We start from the raw sequence: 27,565 nt of genomic DNA on the forward strand, positions 1-27,565 counted from the left end.
CTTTGGCTGCTCCAAGTGCACACCAAGAACTGCGCTCAAACCATTTATAGGCCATATTATTATTACTGCATCCTCGTTTTAAGGCAGATCACGTTACCCAGAAAATTATATAAACAAGAATATTTTTAAGATTTAGATATTTTTTATGATCGAAGACAGAAATCTTAAAAAGATCACAGGGTTAGGGGCAGAGGACCACCCTGGCGAGGGATTGCTTTGATGTAGTCCAGCCACCCCCTTGTGGACACAGATTTAACCTTACAAGTGCAAAACTGATGCACCAGTCTACATTTTCCCTGTCTTCTTTAAACTTTTCTCATCTTTTTTTAAAGCATCTCCCCTATTTGTCATCTACTTATTCTCCCACAGGTCTAACGAAGCATCTAAAGTCCTGCACTCTGTAAACCCGAGAGCTGCTGCTGCTTTGGGAAGTTCCCTTATGAAAAAATTAAATGTCATCCTCTATCAAACAGAATACTTAACATCCTCAGTCCTACACAAACCCTGCACTGTCAAAACTTCTGAACCATGATCATGCTGAGATTTAATCATCCCCCCCCCCTTAAGGCAAGTTCAGTCAAAGAGGTCTAAAGCAATTTAAGAAGAGACAACAACACCCAGGAGTAAAAGGATTTAGGTTTTCTTCACAGGTATTTATTTAGTTTATCATGTAAGAAAATAAGACAAAGAAATGTTCCACTCCTCACATTTTCTTTCAATGGCACACAAGGTGAAGGTGTTAAGCTTTTTTGGCAGAAAGAGTATAAAGCAAAGAAAACAGAAAAAAGCGTGAAACCAAAGAGTGCAGTATGACTTTCATGTTCAAGACTTTTAAATCCATTGAGCATCCAATAATGACACCATTAAACGAGGGAAACTAGCGTGACTCTTACAGAACTTAAATCTTTACTGTATGTTTAAACATATTGTTAGCAGAGGCTTCATTTGCATAGCTTAAAGTTGTGTTAGTGAAAACAAAACTGCTTTTACATGAGCTACATGTTCTATCCATCAATGTGTTGCTACCTCAAGGTAAAAAAAAGAAAAAAGAAAAACCTTCTTAAAGCAATAAATGTACATTTATGGAAAGCTCTCAAGTGCGGGACAGTACGCCTTTAACCAATATCAAATGAGAACATCATCAAACATGAGTCATCCATTCTCAATTTCATGTCTTGGATTTCAGTAAGGCTTCTTTTGTCATAGAAACACTAGAAATTGACCAAACACACACACATACACACAAACCCAAACCCCTCCCCCCCCCCCAAACAGTTGGCATTTCACACCAAATAAGTCACCAAAAAAAAAAAAAAAAAAAAAAAAAAAAAATCACCCGGTAAACCAATCATCCACTAACGTATGAAGTCACATTGTTCTGCGGACGGGTCCACTCTCTCATAGCGTTCGCTTCATCAGTAGTCACGTCTTAAGGCTGTAGAATGGGCCGCATGCTGCTCTCCAGCTTTTATAAACTAACACTAAGATCAAAAGAGCAGCGACATCAAAATAAACCACAAATAAATGTGCTGCGATCTCAAGAAATTGTCTTAACACATTTTGGCATTCAAATATTGGTGTATTTAAAAAATAATGTTCCTATGTTCTGATTTGTATCGCTTTGTTATAAAGTACATTCTCTCCGACTGGACCAAAGGAAGACTTGCGAGAGTCAACATTGTATTTTCTTCTTCCTTTTGCATTCAAAACAATAAGAAAGTCAGATGGTAACTAAGACTTGACAGAAATCAGAAGGGAATCTATATTTTGTAATCTAGAGAGTTTTGAAGTCCCAGCAGTGCACGACAGCGTCAGTGCATGTAAAAAACAAAACAACAACAACAACAACAACAACAACAAAAAGAGCATTGTAGAGATGAGGGCTAACACTTCCACTCTTGTTCCTCCAAAAGTTTGGCCATTATATAAGATGACTCACCAGCGCCCTCACTAGATGTACAGAGACACAACCCGAACCAGCGAGTCCCGCCCATCTCTGAGTTACACCAACCTGACAGATTATGCATCTTCACTGGGGATGGCTGAGAATGTGCACTGACACAAAAAACTGCAAGTAAAAAATGATACGCTTCATGCTTCCTTTAGCAACTTATTAGTGTTTTGTTTTTTTTTTTTAAAATTAAACTGACAAGTGCATGAGTGAAACTTAAATTTATGTGCTGGTTTATTTGTTTGTGTATCCCCTCCCACTCTAATCTTACGACTTCATGGCTTCAACCCATAGTACCTGCTTTACTTTCTTCACTTAGCTGGAATGACGAGGAAAACGTTTTTGCTGTCTTTATTCCCGAGACAAAAACTTCGAATGGCTTTACTCTTTCCGGAGGTGGTCGGCTCAGTCACAGCAAACACACTTGCACATCCCACGGTTTTCAGCGACAACGCTGCACGTAACGTTTTGGAATAGTATCACTATTCTTAATAATAATGATAATATGTGGAGATTATTTTATGAAATATAGATTTAAAAAAATTAAAGACAAACATAAGCTCTCTCCTGCCCTTTGATATCATGGAAGAGTACTGTCGTATAATGTATGACCTCAGTTCACACACAAACAAAAATATCCCGCAGCATAAACAAAACACTGTGGGTCACGACCGCTTTTAAACACAGAGGTTATTCAGTCAAAAAAGAGCGAGAGAGAGGAAAAAAAAAGGGAAGGATCTTTGCCGGCAAAGACCTGAAGTATGGAAAAGGTGGGAAAGAAAGGGCTTATATAGTGAAAACTGTAAAAACTCTCTAAAAGATGGACATCTCTGATACATGCGGCACAACATGACGAAAAAGAGAGTAACAACTATTCTGTTTTCGCTATAGCCTCTGGTGGGGAAAAAAAATAAAAAATTCAGGCCATATTTGGCACAACCGGTTAGACGGGCTGTTGCTTTTCTTCTCTGTGGGAACCAAAAAAAAAAAAAAAAAAAACTGAAGAAGGGAAGCCTAGATACTGGAAATCAGGATGTGGGATTTTTAGTCACCCCTCTTTCCTCTAAAGTAAGGCTGCTTCCAAAAGAAGCAGGTGGACACATTAAACTGAAGTCACCAGGGGAAAAAAATACATCTAAATGGCTATCAAGTCTGTGGAGTAGACACGTAAACATCTGCCACTTTCTTCCATTCCATCTGCTAAAGTTGACATCAGAAATGCTGACATGGCCTTTTGTTTTTTAACCCCACCCCCACCTACGGTTGTGCACTTGTACAGCTGGAGGAAGGGACTGGCTGGGAGGGCAGTGGGTAGAGGGTTGGGGGCATCGGGGTGAGGTGAAGGTAAGGCTGCTGTTACTCCCTCTTATTGGCCGCTTTTGACTGCTCCCTTTGAATCATGCAGCGGCGCACGATGCTGTCAAAGCTCCCCAGGTAAAAAAGTGCGATGGTCCGAAACAATCCCATGGTGACGATCTGTGCGGGAATTTCAAAATAAAAGGTTAGGCTTAAATTTGCAGATCTGCTGAGGAGCAATTTCCTGCAATTTCCTATCATGTACAGGGCTGTACCTGCTGGAGACCCTCTGTGATGGAGGTGACGGGTGACATTCCACAGGTGAGCGCTGATAGCATGTAACCATCTGGACCAACAGAGCTGTTGAAGTTCCCCTGCTGTGAGATGAACGAAAAACAAGCAGATACATTTGCCAAAGGAAAAACAAACAAAATACAGAGCACACATCTCATTTTTAAACTGGGCGCTGAATGTGATCCGAGCTTCTTACCACTGCGTCCCGGACAATGATTTTGGCCACTTGGTCTGGTTGACAAACTCCAGAGGTTTCAGAGATTAACTTGGTCTCCAGAGGCTGGGAGAGGAAAGCGGAGAAAGAGAGAGAGGGGTGGGGGTAAGACCGCAAGCATTTAAGCAGCAGTCTAAAATGTGAAAATAAAGGGAAAACACCTCCAAGAAAATTTACATAAAGAAACAGGAAGTAAGAAAAGTAAGTATTTCTCTGTACTGTTGCATACCTTTGTCTTGTTCTCCTCAGCCAGTCCTGGAGTGTCAGTGTCAGGGGGGTATGCCACAGTCACGTAGATATTGTAGGGCTTTATCTGCAGAAGGAAAACAGAGCAATAACTGCCTTAGCAATTCCACTACTGAGACCATGACAACTAACTACATACGTTAACATTTCAACAGCTCTTTGACAAGCAATAAAAGTTAGCCTGAATGCTACCTATATGTAGAAAAAGTATAATCATTACAGCACTGACTCTAGTGAAATGTCCCTTATCATCATCTTCACTCAAGCTGCAGACACACTGCAAGTGTGTGAATGTGTGTGTGAATGGGTGGATGACTGGTTGTGTAAAGCGCTTTGGGGTCCTTAGGGACTAGTAAAAGCGCTATACAAATACAGGCTTGTTGCATATGAAGGCTGGGTGCTTGTGGACACTCCAGGCTCTGGCTGCTTAGATGAACCTCTAATGCATTTACTCTCAGATCAAATGTCATTCTCTTTGGTAGTTACTTCAGTTGAAGGAAATTGAGAAAAGTTTATCTTCAGTCCTGCCTACTTCTGGTCGTGCAATGTCATTCATATTCTATGCTAAGGAATGCTAAGAATTGCTTCAAGCGTGTTTGAAGGCAATTTTTGCAAAACACATACCTCCATCTGCAGCGACTCTGCAAGGCCTCGCAGGGCAAACTTAGATGGGGAGTAGGCAGTGTAACCAAACAGACCAATCTGGCCCGCCTGGGAGGAAACAAACATGATGCGGCCCATTCTTCGCTCCTTCATGGTGGTTATGACAGCTCGTGTTGGGTAAACGCTGCCCAGGTAGTTCACTTCCATCAATTTCTGGAAACGAAGGCTACATTAATACTACATTAAACTATAACCAGTGTCCATGGTACATTACATAATTGTAGGCAGCTTCAGTCACTTTAAAACCTGAGCAGTTCAAAGTCTCTTGATTCACAGCAAGCCAAAGGCCATAAATTTAGCCACTTCTTCAGAAATTCTGACAGTAATGTGATTTCTTACCAAGTCACAAATCAAACCTTTTCTAATAAGAACATAATGTATGACACTCATTTCAAAAGACCCAATTCCTGCTTTGGTGCACATGTATTATGTCGACAGCCAATAATTTTAAGTAATTTTAAAGAAATTAATGCTCTCGATCAAACCTATTAAATTCGCGGCAGGTTTTTCCATTCATATAAGAAGGAATTGTGAAGCTTCCCAAAGAATATAATGGCCTTCCCCCTCAGGTTATAAAAATCTATTTAATCATTTATTTATGGAGGATTTAATTTGCTCATTCATAAAATACATTTATGATTAGCAAATGCCCAGAAGTAATGGAAATTACACTGAACAGTCCACATGTGTTTCACCTAACCAAAAGCCTATTATAATCAAGGAAAAACCGATTCTCATGTGTGATTCAATTTGGAAAAAACAAAACAAAACAAAAAACACACCCCTGCAACACAGCTTTATTATTCTGATCTTTCACCCGGTTGTAATTATCAGCAATGAATAACTGTATACTTCTAAACAGTTTTTAGCACTACTATGAGAAGCTTAAAGTCCTTGGAACTTAAAGAATCCAATGACTGCAGGTACTTACTTTAAAACGATCTACCTCCACTTCCTCAAACTTTCCAGAAACTGAAGTTCCAGCGCAGTTCACAAGCATATCAACGGGACCTAGCTTTTCTTGAGCCTGCACGACAGGAAAAAGTCACTGCTGTACTTCTTAATTATTAAAGCTATGTTCCATTAGAGGGTAACACTACCTGTTTTATCACGTTTTCCACTTGACTGTAATCACTGGAAACATCAACTGAGATGCAGAGCACCACCTAAATAAGGAAACCAAGATTTTAATAATGCAAAATGCAATCACTTTTCACAGCCTACATATGCAGCGTTTTTAATGATTTATCTTTACTTTAATCATTTCTCTAAGCCTACACATCTGGAAAATGTGTGCAGGAAAGATTATGCATGTAGAATATACTTTTAATGAGTTCTTTAATAAAAGGCATCTTTTATTGAAATACATACTGAACCCATACCTGCTTGTCATTGATGGCAAATTTCTCCACTTCCTTCTTTGCCTGAAGCAACTTCTCCTACAGGAAAAAAAAAATGCATGTTTACTGTTATACACACAAAAGCTTGCAAATATCATTATGAATGTCATGAACTCCACAACTAAATGAAAACATGTAATAATGCGGGTCAACTCACGTGCACTTTTGCACGTGAGTGACATGGAACAAGTTCACCTTTAGAGTTTGACTGTGTGACATCAGATGCGCTCAGACAACAAACAGCCTGTTGACGAGGCTACACTCCAAGGTAGGATCTGCTAAATGTTTGTGCTTACCTCGTCTCGCGCCACCAAAGTGATGAACGCTCCTTGCTTATAGCACTCAATAGCAATGCATTTCCCAATCCCACTGGAGCCTCCTGTCACCTAAATCAAAGTTCAAACAAAAGGGTAAATGATAATGCAACTCAGACTGGGGCACAGGTTAACCTGGAAATGTTAATTATGTTTCTCAAAAGGTAATGCAGCTTTAATAAAGTTAATCGTTTAAAAAGTCATTTTTCCTACTGTTTTAGCATTATTGCATAATAAAATTATCCTAACCCCACAATGTTGTCTCTGAGAGTTTACTAGGTACATCAAGGTAAAGCAAACAATATTTACCTTTAGTGGCCTGCCTGCGAAGTTTATCATTAACCAAGCTGAATTACCTGAAGTTAGTGGTTACTGCACTGGTTTTATTTCAGTGGATTATACTTTATCCAAGTATAAAACAGGTTGTGAAGTAAGATTGAAGCATTAATTAAAGCAATATTCCTTAGCTCATATGTGGGCGTGTCACGACAGACACCTGACTTTCGCAATAAACTCAGCTACTATTAAAATAAACGATGAAAAAGAAAAAAGAAAGTTACGACTTCTTGTTGTCCTTAGGCTAAGTGCGAATACGCCACCTAACGTAAATATAAAGCTATGGCTAACCTTAAACTCAGCTAGGCTAACTTAAAACTGCAGTTATGAGTAGCCGTTAGCGACCGTTACCAGCCAGCTAAACCGTAACACTTACCACGACGTGGGCCCCGTTCAATTTCAGAGGCTTGGGACTAATGAGGGGCGATATCATATATAACAGCAACACAAAAGCAACGATGAAGGCAGCGACAACAAGCAGCATGATGAACGGAAGAAGGAGCCACCAGGAATTGATAAAAAGCCAATCTGTTATCGCTGAGCTGAACCCTTCTTCAGAGGACATGGGTGAAATCTGGCAATCGTTAGCTTGTTTGCTAACTAGCAGGCCAGCTTCTGGGGGTCCGATAAGAGAGCTACGAGGTAGGCGGCGGTGCTGAAAGAGGGGGGCGGCGAAATGCAAACCCCGGAGGAGTTTTTTTTTTTTCCCCCAGAGCTCGGTAGCAGGTCACAGACGTGTAACAATCAGGTTAGAGTGCAGCGGTGAATCTCGGCTCCCCCGTGACAAAGCGCAGTCTACATGAACCAAAACAAATCGAAGTGTTAGCGGACGCCGAACTGTGCTACGTGGTACTTGTAGTTCTAAAGCATGCACTTGCTCTCTGGAACCTGCAACGTTGGCTCATCGGGCTTGAACAGCAATTCCCATAATGCAACGCACCACCACTTTTATTCGTAGTATCCGTTTGAGCAATAGCTACTAGGGCTGGGTATCGTCACTGATTTCTAGAATCGATTCAATTCCGATTCACAAGGCCCCGAATCGATTCGATCCACGATTCGATTTAATTCGATTCGATTTAAATCTGGGAAATTTTGACAGTCAGAAATATTATAATTCAGATCAGTACATTTACATATTTTTGTATCAATAAAAAGGAAGCTGACACACGCAAGACTTTATCACAGGTGTGAGCATCACAGCAGAGGCCTTTGTGTCAAAGTAGCTGAGGATAAAACACAGAAAAATATGAAGGTGATTTTCCTGGCCTGGGATTTTATAAAAATATTCTGCAGTACATCAAAAACGAAAGAAAACCATTAATCAACATATGAACATCACCTCTGAAGTTACAGCGGTTTTATTACAGACAGCGTTTTGCATTTTGAATAATTTTAAAAAGTTTAAATTTGTTCAGTATTGAACAGCAGAAATGAGGTTTTCTTTTCGGAAGAATGTAAAAGGGAAAAAACAGCGGCCGACAGCCTGTAAACAACAGTAGACTTGTGCGTAACAAGCAAGCGAATAATGAAGAAAGGGAAACTGTTCTTGAAGTACAGAGAGAGAGCTGTGCATCGCAGTGGAAGCAAAACAGTAAAAGTCTGAGTGAATTCATGACGATGTTTATGTGAAGCGTTTGGATCTTCTTTTGCTGCTGGTTCGGTCAATATTGTTTGGAGAGAGATCAAACTAACAGCTTTAGAATCGGCGCATAAAGGGCGTGCACACAAAGCGCAGACCCGCCGACAGATCAGAGTCAGCGAGCTGTCGGCTTTCAGCCCCGACTGTGAGAAAAGCGACATCTAACTGATTCTGATCCGCGGGTCCCGCTGTGTGTTTAAGTCTTTGTGCAGAATCCGTGTTCCTGCTCTCATTTACTGTCTTAACTGTTTGGTGGTTCTTGAAATTTTGTGAGATTTCACCTGAGATTCTGGCATTTTGGGCAAAATAAATTTATATTAAAAAATCGATTCAGGATTTTAATGAATCGATTTTACGTTATCCAAGCCAGAATCGATTTTAATCGATGAATCGATTATAAGAACCCACCCCTAATAGCTACACACCCAAATGAACTTGCAGTTTTTTTGACACACGCAGCTTTACATTCATCAGGTAGGCTGACTCTGTGACTTTTTTAAAACTACATTTCTACCTTAAATTACTGGCAACAGCACAGTTGATTCATTACAGGGAAAAAGTAAACAGCTTCTCTTTGTTGCTTTACCTTTTATTTACACTGTGGAAATGAAAAACAGAAAATCATATGCACTGATAACCTCTTCACAAAGAAAAGGCTTGAGAGTTGGCTATATATATATTTATACATTTACAGTAAAATGAAGATATTCCCCATCAAAAGACAGTTTGCAGGGAAACAGACTAAGGTTGTATATTGTCTCTAAAAGAACTTACACGAAATGTACAAGTAATATACATTTCTTAGTTGTAGTGACAATTCACTTGATACATTAGCAGTAGGACTAAGAAATTTAGAAATAAACCAATAGAAATAACCATTCAGTTGGAACAAAAAAGGCCCTTGCAACTTTTGTAGAAGGCACACGGTGCACACTGCCATTTATGGCTATTTAAAGTTCATGGTTGGAAATGCATTCTATGTTGTCAAGTACACAAGATTTCTCCATCTGAGCCATCAGTGTGAGGCTTCAACATTTCACGTGGCTTATTAGCTGTGAGGTGCTAAAGCTGTCATAATATAAGGCTTAATTTTTCGGTTGCTATTACAGATAATTAGTGAATCCTGTGGACAGAAATACAAAATATGTACAACAGGTATTAAAAAAAAAAAAAACTAAACAAACAAAAAAACCAAACAAAAGAAACAAGCTGTGAGACAAAGCAATTCAAAGCTAACAAGTTCTTGATAAATGAAAGTAATGCTGGTCTGGCACCAATAGTGATCCACCCTAAAAGCCATGTTTATTTCAAATGAATAAACACAATCATAATTTGTATTGAAAGTGGATAAACAATCCAAAACTGTCACAGAGGCTAATGAACTGCTCGTCCTGAGTATCTTTTTCTCTAAATTGTATCCACCACTGGGAGCCAATGACACCAACAATGCCACAAAATATTCTTTGAACTCATACATATGTTCCTCAAAGTACCACATAGTCTATAAAATGCTTGTTTCTTATTTAAAAAATAGAGACTAAGTCCTTTTCTTCTGAGGTGTACAAGAGAAAGTCTTTCCGTAAAATACATGATTTTGTTTTCAATCTTACTTAGAATAACTGCAGTTAGTTTCTCTAATTTGCATGAGTATTTTGCTCATCGAAAACTTTAATGAACAAGTTAAATTATCTTCCAGAGTTGTGTTGATTCTTTAGTTAAGTCAGATGTAGGTGGGAAATCTTTAATCTTCTTTGGAAAATAGTGACTAACAAATAAAACCGAGTCTTGCACCCTTAGTGTGGTTATCAGACTGGCAAAACAATATAGTAATCTCACCCAGTTGACTAACCCTCGCGGTCATGTGAATGGTTAGGATGAGAAGGAAAGAGTGAGGAGGGGGAAAGGGACAAGAACAGTAAAGACACACAATTACAATTCCTTTGCTTTGGTTTCGCTTGGTTTGGCTCAATCACCCAACCTAGCCTTCCTGTCCAAAGTCCTCTGTGAACTTTTTCAGTTTCTCCAGGTCTTGTTCGTTAACTGTTGGCTTCGTGTTGGACTGAGACCTCAACATATCAGCCTGAAAACAGGGTGGGGAAAAAGGAAAAGAAAAAATAAAGATTTGAACATGTTCCAATGCGGAAATGGGTGGAAAAATTTAGGGTTTTCATATTCCTACCATGGATACCACAGGTTCCAACAGCTTCTCCCCAGGGACTTCCATCCATGTCATTTCAATTGCGTTTGGATCACCCGGTGAGCAAGGAGTCAGGAGGTCATCTATAGTAACTTTGGGGTCATCTCTTGATGGACCTCGTACCTTATTCAAATTAAATATTTAATTACAACATTCACAGCATACTACAGTTTAGAATTAAACAGACATTTTGAAAGGCATACCCGTTTGAAGTGGGTTGCTGACTGGACCTTTCGAACAGGCTGCATTAGAGCATCTCTGACAATAATGCTGATATCTGCTCCTGAGTATCCGTCTGTCTTCTTGCCCAGAGTGTTAAAGTCAGATTCGTTGAGACTGTTGGGAGTGGAGCCCAGATGGAGCTTGAACATGAAGGCGCGGGCGTGCTCTTCAGGCAGTGGGATATAGATTCTCTTCTCAAATCTGTGATGGTTTTATTTGACCTCAGTGAGCACACAGGCGAATGACAGCAGAACAGCAACTATAAATGACTAATAATGATTACCTCCTTCTGATGGCTGAGTCTAGAGTCCACGGAATGTTTGTTGCGCCGAGAACCAGGATGCCTTCATTGTCATTTCCAACTCCTGTACAAAAACACAATCAGTGCAAATTAAATATGAGCTTCTCTTACTGTCAAACACCTCCTACTAAAAATCTGCAATCACATAAGATTTCTATTGCAGGCCAGCCAAAGAGCAAAGAAGTGGATGTTTAGATACCTCATAGGTTAGAGACATAACATCTGTGCAGCTGGATCAAATTAGCTGGAGTTTAAGTCCAGATTCAGAGCAGATTATGGAAAATGTGTACTAAATGACTTCTAAATTAGACCAGATTGAATTACACTGTTCATATTTCTGTGAACACGCTTTATGCAGCCATCCAGGATTAAATGGGAACTCTAATATTTCTTAGTAATTACTCTTACCTAAAAGGTAACTTAGCTTTATTATTTATTTTAAGCTATAAAAGAGGGATGTATGGGGTATGATTTTATTTCATTTTTAAGTTCAGTGTTCAGTAACCTAAATATTTTGAATGCTTATAAGTACCTTATAGTCATATAACAACAATTTACATACATTTGGTTATCCCATCATGGTGTCAGTAAAATTTTAAAATACAGAAAGATACTGAAATAGAAAAGTCACTTTATGGCACAAATATTTCATTACTGAAAAAAAAATCCCACATTCATTTCTCTTATTATTTATACATAATTAGTAATCACCCTTACCTTGCATCTGAACCAGAAACTCTGTCTTAATACGGCGAGCAGCTTCACTCTCATTCTCACTTCTGGACCCGCACAGCGAGTCAATCTCATCAATAAAGATGATAGAAGGTTTATGCTCTCTTGCGAGGCTGAAAAGGTTTTTCACCAACCTAGGAAGCAAAAAGAAAGCTTTTAAGGAAATGAAATGGCAGCCAGAGCTGGCTGCAGGATAGTTTTGTATATTATATTCCAATATTGCACATTATATGTTAGAAAGTAAAATCATATGGTTAATTTGTGCTTCTGTGAATTGCTGCTCACTTTTCACTTTCTCCCAGCCACTTTGAGACGAGGTCCGATGAGGAGATTGAGAAGAAGGTTGAGTTGTTTGCCTCTGTGGCGACTGCTTTAGCCAGGTAAGACTTTCCAGTACCTGGAGGGCCAAAGAGCAAGATGCCCCTCCATGGAGTTCGCTTTCCTGTCAGTCAAGCAAAGAGGTAATTTAATCTAAATTAGTATGACCACAACATCACTTACTACACTCTGACACACAACTATTTCTTCTATCATTTAAGAACCACACAGTGAAGTGGGTTCTTATTCACAGAGATTTACCTGTGAAAAGGTGCGGGAATTTGATTGGAAGTATAACGGCTTCTTTCAGCGCCTCCTTGGCTCCTTCTAAACCAGCAACATCATTCCATTTAACATTTGGTTTCTCCATAACAATTGCACCTGGGAAAAGATAAACAGTACATTACTGACAAGCCTTATATTTAAACTAATAAACATGCAAAAATATACATACTATACAGAGTGGTTTAACATAGAAGCACGCAACACCAGAAGGTTGAAGCCATCAGGTTTCAGTGGTCTTTATATTGATTTATATTAATATAAAGATTTAAGAAATGTTACAAACCTGAGAGTTGATTTTGGAACTTCTTTTTCTCTGGATCATCACCCTCGTCACTTTCATTTCTGGAGACAAAAACATATTTTATCTTGATTTTCCAATCATATGACATTAACAGCATCACATGAGCTGATTTGCTCTACTGCCCCGCCCAGTAACACACCCTTTGTCATCAGATTGCGACTCTTTGACAGGCTTAGCAGGGGCCTTATCTTTCTTCTTGAGATACTCTTTCAGCTTTTCTGCTCTGTCCAAGTATTCTGCACATTTTGCCCGGATGCTCTGTTTTGCTTTGTCACCCTGGGCTTCATCTGTCAGAAATCAGCACACACACAATATACATTACAAAACAAAACAAAAACAAACCAACAAAAATTATTGTACAACCTTTTTGCTTTAAAACAAAACCCTTCTTTTAGTACTTTTAAAATTATACAACTATTATCATTATTCTTACTATCAAAGTGTACAAAACGGCCCACGGTTTTTTTAAGTCACATGAAGTCATCTGTCATCTGACCCACAAAAACGTACAGGTATCAATGACTATTATCAAACTATGATTTCTGTCATTATCACACATGTGCCATTGTGCTGTCTCATGCCTCACATTTCACCACATGAAGGAAGTACTGAACAGCAGCCTGGTATAGGCGTAAAGCCTCCTCGTAGTTCTGGGCTTTATCCTCCTGAGCCGCCTTGCTGGCAAGATCGATGGCTTTCTAAAATAACAAAGGACAATGTCAGTTCAGTTGAAACTCGCGGCTGTTCAAAAGAATAAAGAGCAGACAACCTACAAGTCATGTCTTTGGATTATGAGACACATATAGATAATCAAAATAAACATCAAGACAAGAAAAGGACAAGTACCAGCACATAAAGTTGGAACTTTAACTGAGTAAGGAAATAATGATAATAATATTAAAACAATCTACTAAATGTCCCCTAAAGCTCACGTTAGTAAAATATAAAGTGGTCGTAATCTACTGTAAAGCTTCACCTGTGCAGTGAGGTGACACCGCGCGCACACACAAACACACAGTCAACGCTTTCTTTCACTTCCTTTTTGTGAGTTTATCTATAAAGAGCAACTTCAGCAGAATTTACATGTTCAGAGAACAACCCAGAATACCCCATTTTGCTCTTTAAATTTGATATCTTTTCTGAAGCCATTTAAAAGTAGCTAGCAGCGTTAAGCTGATTAGGTATCTTGTAGTCCAGTTGTTAGCAACTCAGTAATATTATGAGGCTTCCGGCACAATTCAGCTGAAAAAAACAAAACAGAAACGAAAAAAACCCCAAACTGAATCTTTGTAATACACATGGACCATAGTATCAGGTTTGAGTGGTCAGTATCTTACTTACTACAACACTGGCGTCTTGTGGGATAAGCTAGCCAAGTATGCTAATTAGCAGCTAATGTTACTAATGTTGTGTTTTTTAACACCGATGGAAAGGTTGAAACCAAGCGCAAACCTTAAAAACTAGCCCCGAAGTGTTTCTTACTAGCACCTAGTACACTGTAGCCAATTTATTTCAACGTTTAAACAACTTTTATGGCGTTTTTTTTAAGCTATTTTTTAGCCTCCTCTAGGGTTGGTCCCCCAACTTACCTGTAAATTGTTGTTGGCAGCCATAACGGCGGATCACTTGCCCAGTAATCAAAGCGAACGTAACACCACGCGAGTAAACTATTTTTTAAACACTCTACTTAAGAAATCAGCTACACGCGTAGACTGTAAACACGCAAACGAGGTTTCAAGCTGACTTCTTTTGGTGTTTTCGTATCTCTGAACGCTCCCTTCTCAGAGCCGAGGAAGATACTTCCGCATTGAAAAGTCGATACTCGCGTGCACGAAATGTAATGACGTCAAGACGTAGCCTCCACACAGTCATCGTAAACACAGGTCATAGATGCAGTTCAGTAACTGTCACCATTCAATGCTGCCCTTTTTTTCTAAAACAAAAAACTGCGCTTGTCCTAACTATTTCAGCCCCGTAATTCTCTTCATTATGGTCACTCCCAATGAAAATCTTAACATTTTCAGCTCAGCCTCCTGCCTTTTTGTCGATGACAACACTTCCAAACATACATCATAGCAGTTTTTATATTTTTCTGTAAACCTTCTCTGTTGCTGTTATTGCTATCCTTGTCTTACAAATCACTCTAATCTCCACCCTCTTCACCCTGCCTGCACTCTCTTTTTCACCTCTCTTGAGCACTGTTTGTTGCTTTGAATGCATGGCTGACCCAAGGTATTTGACTCTTCCTGACTTAACTTACTCCACTCCTTGTATTTTAAGACCTATAAAGTGAAGACTGGGTATGGATGAACTTTTTCATGCCTCTATAAATTTTGTGTTGCTGTCATGTGGTGTGTGTGTGTGTGGTTTGTCCTCTTTATATTATTATTATTATTATTATTTTTAGTTTACAACAAATAAATGTCCCTTGAAGTTTTGAAATGATAGGCAGGACTCTCACACTGCCCCACCCCACTAATTTTTTCATGATCCATTTGTACAGGGAATATTTTGTACTGTCATATCTGTAATGACCTCTTTATTCACTAGGTACTCCTGTAGTTCTTCCGCTCTGTCCAAGTACTGTTTACATTTATCTCTTATCTTCTGGTTGCCATCTTTACCTTGAGGTTCACCTGAAAGAAGAAAACAACAATGAAACAATGGTTTCAGCAAACACACAAAGATTTTCTCATCACACATCACAACTAAAAAATGTGTTGGCCTAAAACTATGTAGCTGTTTATGTTTCAGCCAAATTCAGCCAAGAGTTGAGTGTATTCCTTCACTGATGTCCAATAGTGCAGCCGCCTTCAGAGTGAAGGGACGGCGTATACTGTAATATTTCAGATAACAGTAGGGTGATATTAGCTGCGTGATATTAGTCACAATGGTGACGCACGTTTCAGAATGTGGAGAAAGTACTTGACAGCATGTTGGTAAGAGCGGATGGCCTCCTCATAGTTTCCAGCCTCGTCCTCCTCTGAGGCCTTCTGTGCTACGGCAATAGCTTTCTGAAACGACAGGACATGGATCAATAGTTCAGACCTTGTGTTTCTATTACATCCACCAGCATAGTTCATTCATGAACCTTAACAGGTCATAACACCAAAGTGTTCTATGAAGTATCCTGATGTTTCACTATCTGAAGTCAGAAACATGGATTATGAAGGAACACTAACAATAATAAAAACATTGAGGCTTTGAGCTAGTGCATAAATTGGGCCGTTCCAAAGCTGAGTAAAGGGAAAGGAAAATATAATTAAATTCTGATACTTTTAAATGTGAAAATCCAAAAAAGTTCATGGCTTTTAAAGATGACCTACCTGTATTTACCCATCTTATAATAAATTTGGTAATCAATATGCATGCACCATTTATGAAGTAATGAACCATCAGGTTCACACTGCAGATAGACACCCTGAGAGCTCCCTTCATAACCTTGGTCTGAATTTTCTATTGGAATGAACTTCCATGCATTATTATCATTCTGTAGCTGGAAATGTTTCTTGAATTTATAGAAGTGTTTTCAATTTTGTGTTTCCTGTTCAAAACTGCCAGTGAAAATCAGTCAAGACTGTTGCTGTTATCTGCCAATCTTTAAAAGACTGTACTGTCTTTCATCTGTGTGAACAGACTGAACCTTACAATGTAAAACTATGTGGAAAATTAGCAGAGGCTATTGTGTGCCATCCACCTCTAGCTACCCATTCGTGTATTATGAAAAGCAATATACACTCAATGGACACTTTATTAAGTACACATTGCTAGTAAAGGGTTGGACCTCCTTTTGCCTCCATAGCTGTTCTTATTCTTCATGGCACGGATTCAACAAGGTGCTGGAAACATTCCTCTGAGACTTTGGTTCATAATAACGGGATTGTGTTACACAGTTACTGCAGATTTGTCAGCTGTACATTTATGATTCAAATTGGCCATTCCACCCTACACTAAAGGTGCACTACTGGATTAAGGTCTGGTGACTGTGCAGGCCATTTAAGTACAGAGAAGTCATTGTCATGTTCAAGAAACCAGTCTGAAACGATCTGAGCTTTGTGACAAAGTGCATTATTCTGTGGACATAAAGGGATCGACATGGTCAGCAGCAATACTGGAGCTTAAATGATGCTCAGTTGATACAAAGTGTTGTAGAAACATATCACACACCAATATATCACCATTACCAGCTAGAACTGTTGATACAAGGAAGGACAGATCCATACTTTAATTTTATTTATACCAAATTCTGACCCTACCACCTGAATGGCAGAGAATACGGATACTCAGACTGGGAAACATTTTTCCAATCTTCTTTTGTCCAGTTATGGTGAACACATGAGAATTAGAATCAGTTTCCCTGTTCTTAGCTGACAGGGGTCGAACCTGATGTTGTCTTCTGCTGGTGTAGCCCATTTGCTTCAAGGTTAGACATGTCTTGTGTATTCAGAGAGGCTCTTCTGCGTACCTTGGCTGTAACAAATGCTTATTTGGATTACTGTTGCTGTCCTATCTATGAAAAGCAGTCTGGCCATCAACAAGGTGTTTTTTCCCCTGTGTGGTAAATCCCACTAAATACTCTGACCAACGAGTCTGCCTCCAACATCTACGCCGTGTTCAGAGTTGCGTAAATCACATTTCTTCCTTATTCTGATGCCCAGTTTGAACATTGCTGTGTCAAAAAGTGATATCAGATGCTTTTATGTGCTATGCATTTTCTTTTATGGTTAACTAGACTGCAGTTAACAAGATTTATCAGGTGGTTATATATAAAACAAAGAAATGACCTGTTTTGTAAGTATCTTTATGGGTCTGCTTTATTGTACATATGTTATCATATATTTTAAAATAGCACTGACTAAAAGAGTCTTTACAGAACCATTATATTTTTTGTCATCTCTGCTGCCCTCTTCAGCAGCTCACTCTTAAACATGACTTTTTAGTGTCAGTGAGACTATTTATAAAAGATATATAAAAGTCTCTTTGCCAATAAACTGATTGCAGCTTCTACCTCTTGACAGAAATGTTGGTTGTGGCTCAGAATGACTTCACGAGAGACAGATTTGACATTTGTTCCACAGATTATAAACCAACACGTCATTTACGACCGTTTTAATACAGGCTATCATTTTTTTTTTTTGCACAACACTGCCCCTAAATGCACTGGGTTGCTGCCGTGTGACTGGCTGATACGAGCAATTGAGCAGATTTATCTAATGAAGTGGTCGGTGAGGGTATTTACTGCCGTCATCAGATTTAACAAACAGTAGAAAAATACATTATTAAAACTAGTTAGTTCACTGATTATAATTAACCCTGACTAAAACACCTCGTTACTTCTTTCACGAACTGCCTCTGAATCTGCCGCGCTCATGTCAACCCTATTTTGCGGGCAGTGATGCAGTTAGCTCTGGAAGTGACCTAATGAGGCACACAAATAGAGAACTTAGAAAACAAAGCACGGATCAAAAAGTATCAACAAAGTCAACCGTGTCAAAACGAAACCTGCAAAACTGCAAACATGAAACACCCTCTGTGATTTCCCTCCAGTATGAGAAGAAGTTGCAAACACGTAAGAAACACGACGTTTTCCAGCCTTAAAGTTGTTGTTTTTTTAACCTACCTGCAGATTTGTTGGCTCCATGAGGAGTCCCGTACGAATTAAAGAAGCACAACAGATTCAACACCCGAAACTCTGTTTCGTTTACTCGACAATGCCAGAAGTTCCTGTTTGCTTGTCACCGCCTTAGCATTCTGACACACGCGTCCAACAAAGTAGCCTTGCCAGTCAGCCAGTCAGAAAGAATGAGAACGATGCGGGACACCCGTCCTGTCACTGAGTCACTGTACTTAATTGTTGTTGTGCTGGTTAAAGTCAATACGTGTTGCTGAATCACTGAATCATTGTCCAGCAGCATGAAAAAGCTGGTTCGGAATTTTATTGTCTGCTTTCACTGAAAAAAAATTTAGGGGTGGCGTCACACATATAAGAAAGTAAATAAAAGTCAGATAGAGAGAGTTTTAGATGCAACTCGGTTGCAGTAGTTAAAAAAAGGCACATAAATCTGGACGTTCGCATGTGCGAATACGCACTAAAATCCCCTTCTCTGATGCGACATGTGATATATGCACCACTAGAGGTCGCCCCAAGATCACCGTGCAAGAGTCAACAACGTTCGAGTCATACTGTATAAAAGTTTGTATACGGTCATTGTGAACTCCTGGGGAGGGGAGGGGGCACTTCGTAGGTGTAGAGCGCGCCAGATTCTGCTGTTCTATATTCACGCGAAAACTATACAAATAAAACATGATATGAGGTTCCGAGTGTAGGCTTAATGCTTTCACAGACAGTTTTTTTTCTATAAACAGACGTATTATTCAATAATCAGTCGTAATTCAATTTTTCCCTTTTTATGCCACACTTCAGAATCCAAAATATTGGATTGGACACCGCATTATTTAACGAGACAATAACATTAACTGGTGGAAAATTAAATTTAGTGGTCAGCACACTTCACGCTAGCTAAGGGTTGATACAAAAATATAGTATACTAATTCCCTGGTTGTCGGCGCTCCACCTGCAGCAGCTCTATTCTCCACCAGCTGGGACCGCCCCACGCTTAAGTCTGAATCTTTCATGTGTTTGGAGATGTTTTGGTTTAAAAGCTCCTAGAAGTCTCAAAACAGGGTCACACGCAGTGACTTTACACTGTTAAATCCTTTTAAAAAAGTTTTACACCGAAAAAGGAAAGAAAAAAAGGACAAAAGATGAGCTTCTGGTGAATGCTGTGACGGCAGACCTTTGGCCCCACTCAGCGGACCAGCGTCGAGCTCAGACCATCGACCTGACACCTGATAGCTCCAGTGTGCCGCACCGTCTGGTTCAGAGCACGCAGTGCTGTCTGCGTTGAGTTTGGTGACATGCGATGGAAATAGATTACACCTCCAAGCAGCAGAAGATCCACTTAAAAGCGTCGTTTTGGGATTAACAGACGCGTTAACCCGCTAAAAGAGAGCCCCCACGCGTAACTTGCAGCCCATTAGCGCATTTCATGGAGATCCTTAGATGACAAGACCCGCTGCACGCTGCGGGTTGCGCTCAGCAACACGGATCTGTAATTTTGGAACATGGCGAGAGGGATGAGAGGAGCTCATCTCCTCTTTGGATTTTTTATTCTTGGGTTGACGCTTTTCAGGGACGCGGACGGACAACAAACTTTTAATGACTTAACAGGTTTCAGTTTGAATCCACCATACTTTAACCTCGCACAGGGCTCCGGGATCTCCGCTACAGCAACCTGCGGACAGGATGAGGCTGGCACACCGAGATATGATTTATATTGTAAACTAGTCGGAGGGCCTACAAATGGACTTCTTACTCAAAATATACAGGTAAGGAAATAAGCCTTCGTGCATGCGTAAAAGGATGGGGACGTGGTGATTACATTGTAATGTGGGAACTCCTGTAACTAGCGACCCACTCGTCCTTTTTAATGGCCCAGTCCAATGCTCCTAGTACTACCAGGAACCCCTCCGGGAACCGTGACAATTAACTGCCCACCCTGACCAAGTTGCACAACTGCCAGAAATAGTTTTACACCATTGTAGTTGAGTTCCACATTTTCTAAAGGAAATGCCCTTTCAACAGGGGTCTTATTTCCTTAGGAGATCTCCCAGGGCAATAAGGCTTTTACAGCCCTATAATACTATAAAATGCGTTCCCAAGCTTTTTCAAGTCAAGAATTTCATTAATCTACATTAAAGATATCATATTTATTTGTTTTTTGTCGTTGTTGTTTTGTTGTTGTTGTTGTTTTAAGCTTTTGGCAGTACAGGTAAGTTTTTTGCAAGCACCTCCACCATTATTAAACATGTCTGCTAATTGTTTCTGAATACTAACGACCTGATACCTTTTAGGGTCAGTTTTGTGACTACTGCAACTCCGTTGACCCAAACAAAGCCCACCCTGTGACCAATGCCATTGATGGGACTGAACGGTGGTGGCAGAGCCCTCCTCTCTCCAGGGGGACTGTCTACAATGAGGTGAATGTTACCCTGGACCTTGGACAGGTGAGATTATCATAACTCACACTACACATGAACAGATGTCTCCTGGTTAATACCAGCTGTGTGAATAATGATAGCTCAGTGGTGTCAGTAAAACATAGCACCTGAATGTTACAAGGGGAGAAGAGGAACATTTATGTCTTCCTTTGCCATTGCTTTGTGGCTGTGAAATAAGTTATTCCATTTGTGTGAGGTGACAGAGCACCTTTGCTGGTGTGAAATGGGAAGTCTGTTATATTCTTGTACCACTTTCTGTCTTTTTGTTATTGGTCTTTGCTTTGTTTTTGCTGCTGCTGATTTATTTTTGATATGCCGGCAAGAAATCGTTTTTTTAAAACTTCTCTTTTTTCCCTTCATAAGTATTCCAAAGGTGTAACATGATTATGTTTTCAGTGTGAGCTTCATCACCTCAGCTAGCAGTAATCATGTGAATAATGTGCTGCAGTTGGACTCTTGCCAGGAATCAGATTCACGCCCCTTTAGCTGGAGAGCATGCTTCCATCCTGAGCTGTGTGTCTCTGGCAGGAGTTTGGCTAACGGCCCATAAAACAGCACCTCATGCTCAATTATCCACCGTGAGGAAAGAGAGGAATGCTGTCTCTGGATTAGGGATCAGGAGAATGTAAAATCGAATAGGAGAAGTTTAGGTGGAGGCATGGACCTCTTACGTGATCAGGGTTTTGACTAGCTTTGGAGAAGACTTCAAAAAAATAAATGAGAGAGAGGAGCAAAAGTGCTCCCCTGCACACGTGTTGCATCTTTGGCTCCCAGTGGGCACTGTGTCAGACAATGGGTGTGGGCTTTTCTGTCTCTGTTTTTAGACAGACTGAGCTGAGCAAAGCTCCTGCATGGTTAAATATAGTCCAAGCTTCCAAGAGGATGGACACATGCAGGGCTTTTAGAGATGTCTGCCTTTAATACATGGTAATGCTCAGTTTATTTAGGAGCAGGGAAAGCAGTATTATTGCATTATAGGGTTCTAGAAGAGTGTTGCTAGATCTCGGACTGTAACTCAACCAAACAAAACCCTGCCTCCCTTCAATACAACACAATCTTAACTACATATGCACACACAACACACCCGTTTCACCTATATCACAGTTTTTCTTTTTTTTTTTTCCACCACGACTCTAAATGCTCACCTGCTGCCCTTGCATCCTAATGTTTAGTGCTCAAATCGTGTTAAGATATTTTTGTTTTTGTAATTTAATTATATGATCATATGTTTGCAGCTCCTTGATGCATAGAACAGGGTTGTCAAACTCATTTTACAGCTCAGTTTGATCTTAAGTGGGCCAGGTCATTAAAAACTACGGTGGGCCTGAGAGGCCAAACGGACTGCAACTTAAGAAAAAACAGCAATAAGAAAAATGCTGCAAAAGCACACAAAACACAATGGAAATAGGAAAAATGACAAAAATAAAAAACAGAAATAGGAAAAAACAGATTTCCAAAAGCACAAGGGAAGTGTTTCTGGAGAGACAATAACCCAACGGACCAGTTGCAGGAACCCAAAACATGGTGGGTGTGTTTTATCATGATTCATATAATACTGATGACGGATTTTTAGGCTAATAGTTAGGCTAACACACTTACCTCTCATCTTTTCTTAACTCACAAAACCGATAGATCCTCCACTTCTTTTGAGTGTCTCCCAGCGCAATTCTTAGCATTTTTTGGTTCCTGCAACTGGTCCGTCGGGTTATTTTCTCCCCAGAAACACTTCCCTTGTGCTTTTGGAAATCAGTTTTTTCCTATTTCTGTTTTTGTTTTTCCTATTTCCGTTGTCGTTTTTCCTATTTCCGTTGTATCTTGTGTGCTTTTGCAGCGTTTTTCTTATTGCTGTTTTTTTCTTAAGTTGCAGTCCATTTGGCCTCTCAGGGCCACCGTAACAAACCCTCTTTCTGACAGTGTAAAGACGTTCAGCTGCACATTAATCCCTGATATCTCAGTATAAGAAGTGCAACTTCAACAGCACGCTTAAGTTTTACGACATGATAAAGAAATGCTGTAAAATGCACGAGCTGTAAAATGTATGAAAATGCAGTATGAAAATGCAGTTAAAAGTCAAAATGTCCTTTATATTTTCCAAAGATGTCCGGTTGGCTGGGCCGATTCTGGTCCCTGGGCCTTATGTTTAACACCCTTGCTCTAGAATACCAAATCAAGTACCTGACCAGGTTACTTACATTCGTATATGTGATGTTTGGGGTGTGCTTTATTTACCCTATTGCTGTGTTTCATGGCTTTCTTCCACCAAACAAACATAAGCCTGTGCATCATCCAGAAAAGTGCTCTAAGCTGCCGTGTTCTTTGAGTGTTCTGTGTAAAACTTTAATAGCTTTGTAGATTCTTTTTAAATCCATAGGATCAATTGTGTATACAGTGAAATATGTGGGCTAGACTGAGCTGAAAGGGTACTGTGGTTTCTTTCAAGAGCAACGCAGGTGGCTGTGCAGCTCTTAGGAGAGATATTAGATAAAGGCACACTTGATGTTTATGTTAGAATAATGAGGTTCAAAGAGGGGGCCTCTTTTGACAGAGCTGCTTCCGGTCTGTCTCTTTCAAAGACGACCGTTTGAAGCATGGCTTGCCAAGTTTGACGCTAGACTAAACTGATATAAAGTGACCTGAACGGTTGCTATGATAAATTACACCAGTATCCTGCTGCCTTGGCTTTAATGGCAGTGTGGTTCTGTTGGATACTCTGTCAGTTGGACTAAAATTTAAAGTTTTTATTTTTGCTAACTTGTCTAGATTTTTTATTTGGCTGGAACATGTGTCATCACTACAAGAAGCAGTCAGGGCATAACTGGGCATTTTCATTTATTGTACTAATAACAGTCTCAGAAACAAAGATTCGGACAGCAAGGTTTTCTTTTTTTACATGTAACAATCCAAAAGAACTCGTTATTAGCTGTTTGATAACAGAGTCAAGTCAAATATTCCTGTGTTGTTGATTCATGGCAAGAGGGGGGAGGCTATCTTCAATATCCTGCATACAGAGGACTCACATCTATACATACAGCAATGTGCAATAGTTTTGAGCTTCCCCTCATTTATTTATATTTTTCTTACCTGTGTTGCAATTTTTTTATTATTATTTTTTTTAGCAATAGTGTTTCAGGCCTTCTGATGGGCTCTCAAAGGTTTTCTTTGAAATCTTTTCCACTCATTTTAAATTCAGTCATTGTTCCTGACTCTTTTCAAAAGAATGTGTTTTGTTTGTTTGTTAAACTGATCTAAAAGGCACCTAACCCAAGGGATGAACCAGTGTTGTGTCTACACATAGCAGATAACTTAGCAAAGAGACGGTTTTAAATTATATTGTATTTCCTTTTGTTACTGTATAAATTGTGTGTCACAAAAACACACAATTTATAATCTACTATCTACAGTAGATGGATTGTGGCTGTCAAGAAGCCACAGGGAAACAGGGAGAAAAGGTATGTCAAATTACAGAAGAACTGGACTGTAAAACAATGGCAACAGGCCTGATGAATCCAAATGTGATTTGAATTTGATTCAAATCATCGTGAGTGTGAGAGGTACAAGAGTGAGCGTAAAACCCAAGCTCTGTCATGTTTTGGATCTGCATTTGGGTGTTGGGATCTTATCAGAACTGATGGAAATATTTTGAACCACCATGCAATGCCATCTGGAAAACATCTGATTGATAACAATTTAATTTTTTAGCATGAAAACTGATCCCAAACATACATTAAAAGCAAAGTGGTTTGTTAGTTGTTTTATATGTATAAAACTGGTTAACTTGAGCAGTAGGCTAATAAGATTTTGGTTATAGTTTTTGTTAAAAACAATTACAAAAAAAGTCCTGGTGTTTAGGACTGACGGACGGTCAACTTAGGCAAAAAAAACCAACCAGTTTTTATGTTTTAACAGCTCCATTGTTGATAATATGTTCTGTGGCCTTTTGCTCCCCTGACCCACAAAAACAGCATCCTCTCCAAGTTCCTCAACTTAACAAAGCAAACACTTCCACAGAGTGGAGCAAGGCTGCGTCTCCATTCATGTAGCAAGTTGGTCTGGAGAGGAAGAGCGAAAATGGGAATGGCTCGCAGGCAAGTCGAGATGAATTTGCATATTTAGAAAGTAATATGCCATTTTTTTAAATAAATTAAGTGACTTTTAGAGTTTAACCATTGCCAGGATTGGGACATTGAAATTCCGGGGATTTATTGTCTTATTACTGGATGAGATTATCCCTGGAAAAATGAATATTGCCTATGCCATCAACAGGAGGCTGACATTTTTGGTTTACAATAAAAGTCTTGACAGTTATGGATTGTCCTGATATTTGACTTTTGTCTCAAGACCTTTGTCGCTGCATGGGCATTTCTTTGTATGAAGGCAAGGCAAGGCAAGGCAAGTTTATTTGTATAGCACAATTCAACAACAAGGTGATTCAAAGTGCTTTACAGAGACATTAGAAACAAGAACAAATAAAAAGCATGATTTAAAATTGATTAAAACAAGCAAATAAACTAACTAACTAATTAACAAACAAACAAACAAACAAACAAACAAACAAACAAACAAACAAACAAACAAAACAGTATATAAAATCAAAACAGATAAAATCAGAACAGTAGATAAAATCAGTAGTTAAATGTAAGCCAACTTTTTTCTCACTTTCTTTACTAAGATCTCTTTTGTATGTTGTATCCCCTCACAGTAATGATTTTAGAGATGTTGGGAAGAGAAACAAGAACTAAGGAACAAAGTTTCTAATGAGAATGTGGAGGTGCAGCATTTACACATCGTGATAAAAGATTACCGATACACCCGTGTTTTTTGGTCCTGACCTCTTACTGCCATTGCACACTTTAAAAAACTCTTTCGATTTTTCACCTTTGTTTTTCAAAAACTCTGGCATGCGTATTTATGACATTATTTATTTTAAGTGACTGTGATGTTTTATCGCTGTATTGGCCTTGGGTGATGTCTGTGCTGTTTAACTGCTGTTCTGATTTATGTAGCGCTGTAATCAGGTCACCATATAGTTTGCCTGGGTTGATGATTAAAACTGTCTTACAAACTAATCTGAGTCTAACAGACAAAACCAAGACTGAATATTTGGAAACACAATGCGTTTTACCTTTTACCAGTTCTCGGGCAAACATTTGCTAAAACCTCGCACCGCTTTCGTTAACGGCCATAGAGGTCAAATGCTTCTTGTAGCAGGATCGCTTTCTAAATTGCCTGCAGCTAAGCAATCTACACTGCACAGGCCCCCTGTCTCAGACAGGCCAAGGCAAGCAGGCAAGCTGCTCCCTGTTTTTGTGACTTCTTGGCTTTTTGACCTATGACCCATGACAAATCCTACCTTCAGTCAGGAAACGACCACAGTGATCTTCAGTTACTCCCCCTAAACACCTTAATATGATGTTTGGTGTCACTGGCTTCTTTACTTACTTGTTTAGGAATTTGCTTAGAGTGAATAACTTGGACTATACAGAGGCATGTGCAGGTTGCACAAATACACATTTTGTGTTGTGCATTTTTATTTTAGCACATTTTGTCAGAAACATACTTATTATGAATTGATGACGGCAAAAAGTAGCTTCTCTTCCTAGAACCTTTTTCCTTGTGAACCTATTTACAGGGCACAGTAAGTAAGCCATTGTTCCTCTAAATATTTATGCCATGTATCAGGCTACCAGTCACTCCTTTTTTCTGGGGAATGTATTTTAGGAGCCCTGACCACATGTGCTTATCTGCCTGAGTGAACCCAGAGTAGACCATGTGAGGCAAACATTATAGGCCTTACAGCAGTCTGTCTGATGAGAGTGAGCTGCTTCTCATTGGTAGAAGTCAGGCAGTGACTGAGTGAATATTGGATCCTAGTAGTTTAAACGACGTTCTGATTAATTACGTGTTTTGTTTTGTTTCATTCTTTTTTAGCTTTGAGGCATTTCTTAAGTCGTCTGGTGTTTATCATGTTCGTGCTTTTGCTGCTTTAAATAGCCTCTGATTGCAGAATGTCTTGTTATTTGTGATTTGAAGGTTATTCATTTAGAAGGCTTTGGTAGTGTGCACACTGAGACCTTTCACTTTTTAGAAGATGTGAACAAGTTCAAGATCTATGATTTAGCTTTGTAACAAAGTGGCAAGAGAGTGACTCAGGTTAATGCAATGTTTTTGGCTCTGTCTATAATTCAGCAATCGTCAAGAGAAAAAGCTTCCAAGAACTCAATTTTGGAGACATTCCCCTGGAACCTAATCCTCTTTCTCGGGGGTTCACCTCCCACAAAAGTTGGTTTGAATGTTTTATTTGCAGCCGTCGCCCCCTTTTGTGTTAGAATCCTTCTAGGCGGTATTGTGTGACATCCTTTCTATGCTCTCAGACTCTCACAAAAGTTTGGCCCTTTTAAGCCTTGCTGAAAGTGACCTGGCCTTCTCTTTTCACAAGATAAATGGCTAGAAATAGAGAGGTGGTGTAATTTGGTGGTGAGAAAAGAGAAAACACACATAGCGTAGAAGTTATATCTGAAAACATTAAATTTTCCTGGCTTGTTGAGCACTCTTGATGCTGTTTAATCTAATAGACATTAATGTACAACCATGCATGATGCTTACTTGTATGCATGGGTGACCTTCTGGGTCCAGATTCAGTTTGCATGGCTGCACTGCGTCTCTTGAAACCATGTTAGAAGCGGATTTGTACTTTGTATAGGCTGTAATCCTAATTGAAGCTGTGATTTGCCGATGTAATCCTGAACAGTCAAAGAAGTGAGTAAATTGCTGTTGAAGAACTGCCTATCTATG

General features: G+C 39.5%; 3 protein-coding genes across 6 annotated transcripts in view; 1 reads left to right on the forward strand and 2 right to left on the reverse strand.

The window, feature by feature from the left end:
* Window positions 1-2,119: 2,119 nt before the first annotated feature.
* On the reverse strand, window positions 2,120-7,576 carry kdsr (3-ketodihydrosphingosine reductase). The gene is made up of 10 exons (XM_080861844.1): window positions 7,091-7,576; window positions 6,361-6,450; window positions 6,047-6,103; window positions 5,765-5,830; window positions 5,596-5,691; window positions 4,626-4,817; window positions 3,985-4,068; window positions 3,738-3,821; window positions 3,523-3,624; window positions 2,120-3,427 (listed from the first exon to the last, which is right to left on the reverse strand). Exons 1-10 carry the CDS (start codon window positions 7,277-7,279, stop codon window positions 3,308-3,310), a joined length of 1,080 nt encoding a protein of 359 aa, XP_080717970.1. The 5' UTR covers window positions 7,280-7,576; the 3' UTR covers window positions 2,120-3,307.
* Window positions 7,577-8,916: 1,340 nt separating this feature from the next.
* vps4b (vacuolar protein sorting 4 homolog B) lies at window positions 8,917-18,487 on the reverse strand. 2 transcript variants are annotated; one of them, XM_080862152.1, is made up of 13 exons: window positions 18,333-18,487; window positions 15,615-15,726; window positions 15,248-15,348; window positions 13,299-13,410; window positions 12,852-12,999; window positions 12,695-12,753; window positions 12,388-12,507; window positions 12,094-12,250; window positions 11,794-11,942; window positions 11,059-11,140; window positions 10,757-10,976; window positions 10,536-10,676; window positions 8,917-10,436 (listed from the first exon to the last, which is right to left on the reverse strand). In XM_080862152.1, the coding sequence occupies exons 1-13, from the start codon at window positions 18,351-18,353 to the stop codon at window positions 10,335-10,337; spliced, it is 1,524 nt and encodes a 507-aa protein (XP_080718278.1). In that variant the 5' UTR covers window positions 18,354-18,487; the 3' UTR covers window positions 8,917-10,334. The 2 variants fall into 2 exon arrangements, with proteins under 2 accessions (XP_080718278.1, XP_080718279.1); XM_080862153.1 differs by lacking the exons at window positions 15,248-15,348; window positions 15,615-15,726; window positions 18,333-18,487 and adding an exon at window positions 14,302-14,550.
* Window positions 18,488-19,307: 820 nt separating this feature from the next.
* The window catches only part of LOC308412622 (laminin subunit alpha-3-like), a 62,382-nt gene continuing 54,124 nt past the window's right edge, over window positions 19,308-27,565 (forward strand). For 2 of the 3 annotated variants that reach the window (XM_080907122.1, XM_080907123.1), the window contains exons 1-2: window positions 19,310-20,101; window positions 20,627-20,779. In XM_080907122.1, the coding sequence (XP_080763248.1) occupies window positions 19,838-20,101; window positions 20,627-20,779 (417 nt within the window). In that variant the 5' untranslated portion in view covers window positions 19,310-19,837. Of the gene's footprint in view, window positions 20,102-20,626; window positions 20,780-27,565 lie in introns of all 3 variants that reach the window. The other variant, XM_080907124.1, reaches the window with a different exon arrangement.

The sequence above is a fragment of the Rhamphochromis sp. 'chilingali' genome, assembly GCF_963969265.1.
Source record: "Rhamphochromis sp. 'chilingali' genome assembly, chromosome: 16".
NCBI classification, from domain to species: domain Eukaryota; kingdom Metazoa; phylum Chordata; class Actinopteri; order Cichliformes; family Cichlidae; genus Rhamphochromis; species Rhamphochromis sp. 'chilingali'.